Genomic DNA, 12,564 nt, shown 5'->3' on the forward strand with positions numbered 1-12,564 from the left:
CCACGACAGCACAAACTCATGTCGAACCAGCGTAAGAATTAAGAAATCAGCAACTTTGGAAAAACAGAAAACCGCCAATAACTGGTATTTTTAAGTTTTCGCCGGAGAAGAAGATATTTTTCTCTGAAGTCCCGTCGCTTCCCGCAGCAGGAAGCGAACAGATACAGTCTTAAGGGTCCTTATCTAAATCGCCTGTGCCTTGGAGCTTGTTAGCCCTAGCTATGAGGTGTAATAAAGATTCTATCTCTCAACGTTTCTCAAACGGCAGAGATTCTTCTACGACCGAGGCGGCCAATAGAAGAGGATCACTGGCCTATTTGCAGGATCAGCAAACACGAAAACATGTAAATTTTTATTAGGTGTGGCACAGCACACAATGTCCGGTCTACGACTCCACTGTGTAGACGTGTCCCTCCGGTTCTTCGGCCCCAGCCCAGCCTTCAGCTGGCGGCAGTGCAGGTATAGCTGTCTCGACTAGGGGGTGCTGTGTCTCTGTACAACAGTTGATTTGTCCGGCAATATTTCATGAGGGATGCGCTTGCCACCACTTGGTTTCAACTTCCAACATGCCATTTCTACGAACTAAGAACCATAAAAATACCTCGTGGCTTTAGTGCACTACCATGCTCCAACAACGCCTGCTCAGGCCGTTAACTTTCTAAAGTCTCACGCAAGGTATGTAACGTTGTAACAAAATCTTTATGAAAAATAGGTGAGAGAGTAACTTGTCCTCAAAATGGTTCAAATTGCTCTGAGCACTATGGGACTTAACATCTGAGGTCATTAGTGCCCTATAACTTAGAACTACTTAAACCTAACTAACATAAGGACATCACACACATCCATGCCAGAGGCAGGATTCGAACCTGCGACTGTAGCTGTCGCGTGGTTTCAGACAGAAGCGCCTGGAACCGCTGGGCCACTCTGGTCGGCCTTACCAATGATCTTGAGGTGTCTGGGAAGCTGTCATCGTTGAACGACTGTAGGACGAGACAATATGATGTAGATAATGGCAGTTTATTCTAAACGTAGAAACAAGTTCTACTGCAGATGAGTAAGAAAATCAGTAGTGAGCTGATGACACAATAATGTCGGCTAAATACCTGGGCGTAGCATTGCAAAGTGATATGAAATGGACTGAGCACGTAAGGACGACAGGAAAAAAGCGAATGGTCTATTTCCGTTCGTTAGGAGACGTTTAGGAAGTGTGTTTCATCTGTGAAGGAGACTGTGTGCATGCCCATTCTTTACTACTGTTCGAGTGTATGGGATGCCAAACAGATCAGATTAAAGAAGACATCGAAACAATTTATACACGGCCTGCTAAATTTGTTACCGATAGGTTCAATCAGTACTCGAATCTCTAGAAGGACGACGACGTTTTCTCAGAGCACTAATGAGAAAATGTAGAGAAACGGCATACGGCATTTGAAGCTGACTATAGAATGATTCTACTACTGCATCCATACATATCACGCAAGGACAAAGAATATAACGAAAATTAGAGATCATACTGTTGTTTTTCTCTCACTCTGTTCGTTATTGGACAGCAATGTAAATGAATAGCAGTGGTAAAAGGTGACCTCCCCCACAGACCATATGATGGCTTGCAGATTGTGTATGTAGATATAGACGTGGAACTCAAAAAAACAAGAATATCGATAAAATTCGTTACGTTAAATCGTTACCACCGATGTAGAGGTTCGTTTTACTGAGTACGTTTGTCTCAATACGTTTAATGCTGAATCGCAAATTAAAGTGCAATGCCAAAAACGGGGCCAGTTCAACCCAACAGGAACGTAACAGTAAAAATCCGACAAGGCGATGGGAAGGTTCGCTGAATACGATTAAATGAAAGAACGATTAGTCAAATATGGGCTACTAGCAACCAGCACAGGGGGCTATCACTCAAGATACACAAAATCTATTACGTCTGGTCAACTCATTTAAATTACACGCTACGACGAATGAGCTCTCCGTGAAGTCACACGTATTATTAGGCGTTACGGAAGCACTGAGTTTAACCGAGAAGGCTGTGTTGAAAATACGTCGTCTGACTCGGATTATGAACAGAGCACAGTGGCAAAGACATTCACTACATGCGGATTTAAATGGTGAAGAAATCGCGATTTTCACATCACTGACTACGAACTTGAACGAAACTACTGGATTAGTACATATCCATCCTTAGTCTAACTTACACAAGGTTTGGTACAACTCTGTTCTGAGGGAAGGAGATCGCTGTCCTTGCCGCACGTTTTGAGAAATAAAATGCTCTTTTCCTCAATGACTTGTTATGTCACAGAATATTTTGTCATTAAAACATCAGTGAATGGAAAAAGGAAATATAGTTTCTGATATTTTCATTTCCAGTTTCTGATATCATCTGTAACGCAAATGTTGTAGAGGTTAGACGTTTAAGATCTGTGATATGTGACTTCCAAGGAATTTAGTTTATTTTGTTTGATTTTGTGATTTAGCATCAATCGTTACGTGGAATGATGGTTCAAATGGTTCAAATGGCTCAGAGTACTATGGGACTTAACATCAGTCCCCTAGAACTTAGAACCACTGAAACCTAACTAACCTAAGGACATCACACACATCTATGCCCGAGGCCGGATTCGAACCTGGGACTGTAGCGGTCGCGCGGTTCCAGACTGAAGCGACTAAAACCGCTCGGCCACTCCAACCGGCCGTGGAATGATGTGGTCAGGCTTTGTGCAGTACTGAATTCCATAAACTGTGTTTTATCGAAGTTAGAAGAAGTTGCGACGACGTCTGGGATTTAATTACTTCCAGGAACAGCTTGCCGTGGATTGTTACGTTGGAGAAGAACAGTAAACGAGACAACACTGCTTAAATACAACGTTGCAGTTAAAACGACTGCGGAAGTATGATTTATTTCGCATCGGTGTAGCCTCAGTAGTTTCCCAGTAAGTTTCAAAGTGATCAACAATACATTCCAAACACTCTCTCGTGTCACTCTTTGTTTTCATATAATCTACCATGGCGTACTTCACCGTTACTAGTTTCTGCTCTTCTCCAAAGATTTCAAAAAATGTAGTTAACTTATTTCTAAATGTGTAGGATACTGACATGGATCAAGAGAACCGTGACACAAGCTCGTCTATACTGATGTGCCATTGATCCTCTCCCGCTATTCCAAGCTTCTATTTACTCACTGAAAATGCTTGTAATGTTGATCCTGAGGTGTCTGTTTAAGAAAGGGGCGTACTTTATTGTCATGTCCAAATCATAATCAAGTTGAAAACGGAAGGCAGGGAGGTCAATGAAGTAGAACACGTTTATTAAGAACATCAGTATAAAACGTTTGTGTGAAATCTTATGGGACTTAACTGCTAAGGTCATCAGTCCCTAAGCTTACACACTACTTAACCTAAATTATCCTAAGGACAAACACACACACACCCATGCCCGAAGGGAGGACTCGAACCTCCGCCGGAACCAGCCGCACAGTACATGAACATCAATATAAAAATCGGATCAGTAGTGATTTCCTGAAAAGACTGCGCACTTATTTTTAAAGTACGTTCGGGAAGTCGCTGTGCAGTGGTATACGGACTGTGGACGTAGATTACGTTTGAAGTTCGAGACAAAGTTGCAGAACTTTTTTACATTTTCGTATACGTGATTGTTTCTAAATTCGTTCGACTGTTGTGTAACATTTGGTGAAAGGTATTGTTCAATTTGTTTTTAAATTATGGTTCATTCAGCTGAGAAAAATATTTTTATAGTTGAACATGTGTTTCCACAAGGAGATAATTACTTATATTTAGTGCAGGAGGCATTTGCTAAAAAAATCCGGATGTAACTATACGTCGTCTCAAAGTGGTTAGTAGACATAGTGAGAAATTTCGAGAAGCAGACTCAGTGCTAGGTGCCGAACGAACTGGAAGACCACATAAACAGAATGAACAGAAGTTGCTGGTTATTTATGACTCCATGCAGCTTAGTACAGCGTAATCATTATGGAAGTGGGCACAAGAAAAAGATATCAGGGTTGCAACCACGCATAAAGTGTTTAGGAAAACATTGAAATCGTTCCTGTATGAAGTGAAAGCAGGGCACCATGACGAAATATGAATTTGTTACTGCTAATGGTCTACATCTTTTTTTTTTTTCCTTTATTGAGTTTCGATTCCCCCCGAAGGGGGCAGGCTGACAGCAGTTTAGTACTCCACTCTTCGGCATACAGAATTTTTAAAACATAAGAAGCTAATAAATAATAAAAGCAGCCCATAAAAGCGGTGACTTTAATTGTAAAATGGCGGAAAATTGTGGAAGTTAAAACATAAAACAAAGGATTAGCGGTGCTAATAAAACACACAGGTAGCAAACTGATGAAATAGTCGACAGAAAATTAAAAAATCACAGCCGCAGTGGAGTTTCTGTTCGCAAGATATATAAAAAAATCACACCCAGCGACAGTATGATTTCTGTTCGCAACACTTAAGAAAAGACGCACTACAGTTAACACTCACTTAAAACACTGCACTAAAAAGTTGGAACGAAGATGTCACACCACAGTCAAGGGCAGATGGGGGGATCTTTTACTCAGAAGAATACAGTTGTATTCCTGGTGTGACCTTCTACACAGACAAGTTTTGGTTCTACCTCTCTGGTAATGTTCACACACAAAACACAGTACTGTGGTTAGTGATGAGTCCACAAGGGGTGTTATTGGTCTTTTATTTTTTGAAGTAACTGTCAGAACCGGAAACGTTATTATTTAATTATCTACGATTTCATTAGCCATCTAAAGTAAGACGAAGTCAGTTACTCACGGCGTCAAAAAGATGGCCCTACTGCGCGTCTTCTCGAAGAGTTTCCTGAGGCACATTTCATCTCAGAAAACCTATGGCCCCTTGCAGGCCTGGCTATACTCAAGCAAACGTTTCAGTTTAGGAAGCAGTAAAATCTCTACTGTATCGGAATCGCCAGAAAATGCTTTATGACTTAAAAACTGAAATGACAGCGTACGTGAGAAGCATATCACAGTCAGATGTGCAGGAAGTGTTTACCAACAAAATTTCGCGGTTTGGATTTGTGAAGTCGCCAGTGGTCTTTATTTCCAACAGACGTTGTGACTGCATAGAAACATTCCGAACATCTTGTACAAACATCGAATATTCTACCAAGCCAGTATTCATACAACAGATATAGAGACGTTACGAGTGGAAGATACTTCAAGAAATTCCCAGAGATCATAACTACGAAATAACAAATAGTATGCTTGCGGTCGGGCTTGAACCGGGGACCCGCTCCGCACCAGGCACTGACATCACCCGCCACAACTGACACCTGGCGGCAGCATCACACGAGTGGCGCCCTCACTGTCAGCTTGTTGTGTTGTCACGGAATGTGAGGCCTGTCAGTTTGTCGTCTGCAGTCGCTGTCTGTATTACGGGCACTTCGTATCGTTTCCGGTATATACTATCTCTTTTCGTCGAGTTTGAATAATGTGAAGTATGCTTTCCATTATTTATTGCGAGGGAACAAAGGATTGAGGTTTACAGTAACAATCAGTAATAGTCCCGTGTGAAGCTGTCAAATCCCCCCAGCAATACAGCTGAGAGCACTCATGGACTAGTGAGTTTTGGCTTTCGTTTGATGTTATTTAAGTATAAACTTCCGTGAAAGTGTTAGGAAACTAGGCTGGAAATAGCATAATGAGTTACAGAAAGTGAGTGCGGTAGTTGATGTAATAACGTCTGGTTTCTTTGCGTATAAAGTCGCACGTTTGGTCATAAAGGCGAGCTCACATGAGCTGTAAAGTCCTTATAGACAGAAATGGGAAACTGCTTCCCTCAGGCGCCAAATGTGAATTTTAATAACACAGGTACTGAAGTGATTAGGTAATGTTCAAAACTGTTTTATAGTGAGGCGTTTTCTACACACACTACTACATGGATTCCGTGAGTTATTTGCAGTTTGGAAAGTAAACAGCCAAATTTGAGCTTATCAAGCTTCGTTGAATTCTATTAGGCGTGTGGTGGAACACCGAAAGCGTGTTTAGTGAATGTAGGTTTAAAATACCATACTAAATCTTACGTAAAATAGCGTCTTAGAGTATAGGGAATTTCTAATGCACCTATTTTCTCTTTGTTAGAGGGCGGTGAGCATTATACAGATCTACGACCGACGCACACTGCTGAATTTTCGTGACACCAGAAAATCGCGCTAACTTATTTTTTCAGTTAAAGTAAAACATTTTTCGGCTGACAATTTTTTAATCTTCGCTTTAGTGTTGCCGATGAAAACCTAAGTGCAACAACAGTCTTTCAGATTAAGATTGACATAATTTAAAAAATTAAACTGGTTGTCTGAAAAGTCTCTGTATAGTATCTGCTCACATTTCTTAGACTGGGTCTTAGCAAATAGAATCTTGTCTCCCTGGCTACAAAGAGTGTGTTCGATGAAGCTTAATTGTTCTACCGATTCCCTCTTTTATTTTTTAAGTTGTTTATCTATTTCTGAACGATTGTGAATCTAGGCGCCGGTAAGATATTGCTGTGCCTTCTCCAGTTAATCCCTGTGTAGATTTTCGTTCTTTACTCCCGAAAATTTGACTGCAGTTGACAAACTATGCCCATCGACCTTTGTGGGTGGATACTACAAAGATAATGGTTGAGGACCAACCACAAGAAAGTAGTTTTCCTTAAATGAGGTCGCATTCGGGAGGACGACGGTTCAATCCCGTCTCCGGCCATCCTGATTTAGGTTTTCCGTGATTTCCCTAAATCGTTCCAGGCAAATGCCGGGATGGTTCCTTTGAAAGGGCACGGCCGATTTCCTTCCCTAACCCGAGCTTGCGCTCCGTCTCTAATGACCTCGTTGTCGACGGGACGTTAAACTCTAACCACCACCACCACCTTAAATGAGGTAAGTTTCATTTGGTCGTGTTTGATTACGTTAATATTGTGTTCTTGTAATAGATGAGGTCAACTTCACCTGATGTCTTACAGTATTAAACGTAGATATTACAATATTAAACATCAAATTGCCAAATATAATAGTAACGCTAGGTACATATTTCAGAGTTTATATTTAGGTCACGATTATTACACGCCCTTCAGCTCGTTGCTACCGGAGCAGGACGACGGATAATTCAGTGTACAGTGTGTCCCAGGAAGAACGGTCAGTATTGGTGGATATAACACGGTCACTCGAAGCAAAAAAAAAAAAAAAAAAAAAAAAAAAAAAAATTTCTAAGAAACATGGTATCTAAAATACGTACCTTAACCACTAAGAGCTCTTGCTCAGTAGTTAGATCTGCTTCAAAGTAGCGAAGATGGAGTGCCCATATCTCTTAAAGTGTACAGTTTAGAGCCCATGTTTACTAGACTACTCTTTTTCAAACGATCGTTACTGTCCCACCATTCCTCTTGTGACATCCGCTATAACGGAACGTACGTTGTAGTCGGATTAGCACAAAATTCGGCTCAAGATGAAGAGCTTTCCAGCCACGGGCAGATATTACGAATACTAAATACTGTTTGGTATCGCATATTGATCAGGAAATGCCTCTGTTTTCACTCTGTCTCATGGTGGGACGGGAGAGGGGAGGTTAGGGAAGAAAGCGGCAGTAGGGCAACACAGTTACTACGGACGAACTGCTCTTTAATTTCTAAACCAGCTTGCCACATACTTAATCGTACGTTGCAACGAAACTTCATGAGAACAATTAGTAATGTGGGTATGTCGTACACCAAATCCACGAACTCGCCTTCAAATGTTCTCATGTTTTGTTCGTGGCCGTTGGCACAAATCAACAAAATTGTAAGTGTGGAGACGTACTGGTCCGTAGCGTAGCTCGAGGATTAGATTAGGCTGAAACGTTGGGTGGCGCAGAGGAATCGAAGACTTTCAATGAAACCAGAATTTTCAGTAGAAATAATTTCCGGAGCAAGAGATATTGGTGGAAGGTGTGGAAGGAAACGCTATTAAACCAGCAGGTGTGGATGTATGAAAGAAATATCAAGCGATGACACGTAGTTATGTAACAAATTCTCCAAGTATTGTATGATGAAGTGGCGCTAGCAGGTAACATCTTGACTTGTCAGAGGCGTTCGACTGAATAAGTCAGTAAATTTCGGCGAAATTAACAATAACAGACACAGCTAGAACTGACGTAATGGAAAGATTTATATAAAAAAGTTTAACAAGTAAACAGATCTCTGACTACCCAGTTTTCTACATACGTAAATGAAATTCCATTTTATTGCACAAAAAGGTCATGTATTTCTAGCTAATATTATAAATTCGAGTAGGCAAAGCAAAGGAGGGAGTCGCATGTCATTAAAATATACTGATTTTTTATCATACAGTCTCTTATTAAACAGGAACATACACACCACATCATGGATGGGCGTTGGTGTCACCGTGAATGACAAAATCGCTTGCATTTCACGACTTTGGGTACGCCCAATACTAGTTAGTATCGATTAAATTTTCTGCTCTTCAGATTCATCAGGTGCTCATACGTCTGTCTATATGGTGGAGCAAGTTGAGGGAGAGGGGGCAGCTGTGCTCTTCTCTTGGTTGGTAGCGTCGTTGAAAATCTCACGTGCCAGCTGCTTAAGATCTTAAATTCAATTATTATTTCTTATCTCAGACGTTATGTCTGGTCAGAAGTAGAAAGTGACTAAGACCTTGATCAAGCGTGACTTCCTTTTAACTGTACTGTATATGTTATATTGCATTTAGAAACTTTCAGGTAATTGAACATGCATCAATAATTACGGATTTCTGTAGTTGTATTTATAAGTTTGGATGTAGCTGTATTGCATTGATGTACTGGTGGATGTTTCGTGGTATGACTCCTGTAGTAGATACAATAAGTATAATGCCAAATTTATCCTGATGCCACATATCCTTGACTTCCTCAGCCAGTTGGATGTATTTTTCAGTTTTTTCTCTTGTTTTCTTTTGCATATTTGTTGTATTGGGTATGGATATTTCGATTAGTTGTGTTAATTTCTTCTTTTTGTTGGTGAGTATGTCAGGTTTGTTACGTGGTGTTATTTTATCTGTTATAATGGTTCTGTTCCACTATAATTTGTATTCATCGTTCTCCAGTACATTTTGTGATTCATACTTTTATGTGGGAACGTGTTGTTTTATAAGTCTGTTGTAAGGCAAGCTGTTGATGTATTATTTTTGCTACATTGTCATGTCTTCTGGGGTATTCTGTATTTTCTAGTATTGCACATCCGCTTGTGATGTGATCTACTGTTTCTATCTGTTGTTCGCAAAGTCGGCATTTATCTGTTGCTATTGTGATCTTTAATAATATGCTTGCTGTTATTCTGGTGTTTATTGTTTGATCCTGTATTGCAATCATGAATCCTTCAGTCTCACTGTATGTATTGCCTTTTCTTAGCCATGTGTTTGATGCGTCTTGATCGATGTGTGGCTGTGTTAGATGATACTTGTGCTTGCCATGTAGTGTTTTCTTTTTCCAATTTACTTTCTTCGTATCTGTTGATATGTGATCTAAAGGGTTGTGGAAGTGGTTATGAAATTGCAGTGGTGTAGCCGATGTATTTGAGTGATTGCTTTGTGTATTTTACTAGTTTCTGCTCGTTCTAGAAAGAATTTTCTTAAATTGTCTACCTGTCAATGTAGGTTTTTTATGTCGATAAATCCCCTTCCTCCTTCCTTTCTGCTTAATGTGAATCTTTGATGCTGAATGTAGGTGATGTATTCTATATTTGTGGCATTGTGATCGCGTAAGCGTATAGAGTGCTTCTTGGTCTGTTACTCCATTTCACTACTCCAAATGAGTAGGTAAATATTGGTATAGCATAAGTATTTATAGCTTTTGTTTTGTTTCTTGCTGTCATTTCTGTTTACAGTATTTTTGTTAGTCTTTGCCTATATTTTTCTTTTAGTTCTTTCTTAATATTTGTATTATCTATTCCTATTTTTTGTCTGTATCCTAGATATTTATAGGCACGTTTTTTCCATCGCTTCTATGCAGTCGCTGTGGTTATCCAATATGTAATAATCTTGTTTAGTGTGTTTTCCCTTGACTATGCTATTTTTCTTTCACTTGTCTGTTCCAAAAGCCATATTTATATCATTGCTGAATACTTCTGTTATCTTTAGTAATTGGTTGAGTTGTTGATTTGTTGCTGCCAGTAGTTTTAGATCATCCACATATAGCAAATGTGTGATTTTGTGTGGGTATGTTCCAGTAATATTGTATCCATAATTCGTATTATTCAGCATGTTGGATAGTTGGTTCAGAGCAAAGCAGAACCAGAAAGGACTTAATGAGTCTCCTTGGTATATTCCACGCTTAATCTGTATTGGCTGTGATGTGATATTATTTGAATTTGTTTGGATATTAAGTGTGGTTTTCCAATTTTTCATTACTATGTTTAGGAACTGTATCAATTTAGGATCTACTTTGTATATTTCTGATATTTGTAGTAACCATGAGTGGGGTACCCTATCAAAAGCTTTTCGTTAATCAATGTATGCATAGTGTAGCGACCTTTCTTTAGTTTTAGCTTCTTATGTCACCTCTGCATCTATTATCAGTTGCTATTTACATCCTCGTGTTCCTTTGCAACAGCCTTTTTGTTTTTCATTTATAGTTTTGTTCTGTGTTGTGTGTGTCATTAATTTCTGTGTAATGACTGAAGTTAATATTTTGTATATTGTTGGTAGGCATGTTATGGGGCGGTATTTAGCTGGGTTTGCTGTGTTTGCTTGATCTTTAGGTTTCATGTAAGTTATTCCATGTGTAAGTGTATCAGGGAATGTGTATGGGTCTGCCATGTAAGTGTTAAAAAATTTAGTTAGATGTGAATGTGTTGAGGTGAACTTCTTTAGCCAGAAATTTGTTAATTTATCTTTTCCAGGGGCTTTACAATTGTGAGTAGAATTAATTGCTTTGGTGACTTCATGTTGCAAAATTATCACTTCAGGCATTTGTTGTATCATCTTGTATGTCTGTTTCTGCTTCTATCCACCGTGCATGCCTGTTACGTTGTATCGGGTTTGACCATATGTTGCTTCAGAAGTGTTCCCTGTCTGTTGTTTGGTGGATTGTCTATTTTAATGTGTGTGTTATCTATTGTCTGGTAAAATTTCTTTTGGTTTGTGTTGAATGTTCGATTCTGTTTCCTTCTATTTTCACTTTTTTTATCTTCTAAGTCGTTTGCCCAATCCTTGTGATTTCTGCTTCTTTTCATCTAAATGCTCTATAGCTTCTTGTGGGATTTTACCTAACCTTTTTCGTTTTTTTCTGACATTTGAGGTCTTATAGATTGTGTTAGCTGTCCAATGTATTTTTTCAGTTTTTCTGTTCTGATCTTTAGCCTGTGTTGCCATGCAGGTTTTGTGGGTTTCTTCTGTGTGTTCGTTGGTTCTGATCTCCGCCTAGTGTGTGTATTTAGTGTAGTGACTGCTCCTATATAAACGAGTAGTTGTAACTCTTCCATAGTTGTTTTCATTTATTTTGTTTGGTATGATTGTGTTGATAGTTTTTGTTACGACTTGTGGGTTATTTGGCGGTCAATGCAAGAATGGTCCAGTGTCTGTATTTGTGTCTTTGTATTCTATATATGTCAACTGAAATTTTTCTTCTATATCTGACATGTGTGTGTCTTCGTGTTCTATTTCTGTCCCAAAAGCCATATTCATATCATTGCTGAATACTTCTGTTATCTTTAGTAATTGGTTGAGTTGTTCTGGTGGCAGTCTTAAGATTTCGTTTTCCTCTGATTGTTTAATTGATGTGTGTTGTTCGTTGTTTGTTTGCTCTGGGATGTTTGAGTCCATTAATGTATTTTCTTCTTCTGATTGCACATTCTTTTGTACCAGTATTTGTTGTACTTGTTTGATGTTTTCTAATTCTGACTGGGGTATCCTGTTATTTTTGATTTTTTTACACGGATCTGATCAGCTAGTCGTTCCGTTAAAAATTTTAATTCTGGGTGTCTGGTAATGTCGTGTATACATGTGACCTGTATCCAATTGTGTTGGTTCCTAAGTTTGTTGCTTGGTAATAACAGAATATGAGGTGTCGATTAACTTCATCTGACCATTTGATTCTCTCTTTGTTTTCCTTCTAGGGTGGTTGCAGGAAGCATATCCTGCAAAACAGCTCTATTTGGATTTAAATCATTTTCCAGTTGGCTAGCAGTATCGTTACCATTGTGGGCGGGCATAGGGTTCAAGCGTCGTCCCCGACCATGATGGCGCTTGTACGAGGCTTATTATTATGAAAACCACTATTTTGGATATCTGAGCAGTGCATATTATGTTTCTGATCGAAAGCTAAAATAGCAACAAACTGCAGCAACTATGACAAAATTATAATTTGTACCGTTGATGTGGACATTCGCTGTGGATTGACTGAATGTGTAAAAATGGGAAATTTTCTTTGTCGCTCCTTTCTACATCTGAGAGAAGTCCGTCTCACTTTGCTGCCGGATCGCCTTTCCCTTGGTCTTACATTACTCACCTTCCTGTGTTTTCGGATTCTGTCTGTCGATTCGCAAACTATTTTGGGTTCTGTATCAAATC

The 12,564-nt window shown here is 39.4% G+C and overlaps 1 protein-coding gene across 1 annotated transcript in view; it reads left to right on the plus strand.

Annotated features, from left to right (window-relative positions):
• Positions 1 to 6,535: 6,535 nt before the first annotated feature.
• The window catches only part of LOC126335609 (uncharacterized), a 34,689-nt gene continuing 28,660 nt past the window's right edge, over positions 6,536 to 12,564 (plus strand). The window contains exon 1 of the mRNA XM_049999060.1: positions 6,536 to 6,691. Coding sequence (XP_049855017.1) covers positions 6,687 to 6,691 — 5 coding nt within the window. The 5' untranslated portion in view covers positions 6,536 to 6,686. The remainder of the gene's footprint in view (positions 6,692 to 12,564) is intronic.

This window comes from Schistocerca gregaria, chromosome 2, assembly GCF_023897955.1.
Source record: "Schistocerca gregaria isolate iqSchGreg1 chromosome 2, iqSchGreg1.2, whole genome shotgun sequence".
NCBI lineage: Eukaryota > Metazoa > Arthropoda > Insecta > Orthoptera > Acrididae > Schistocerca > Schistocerca gregaria.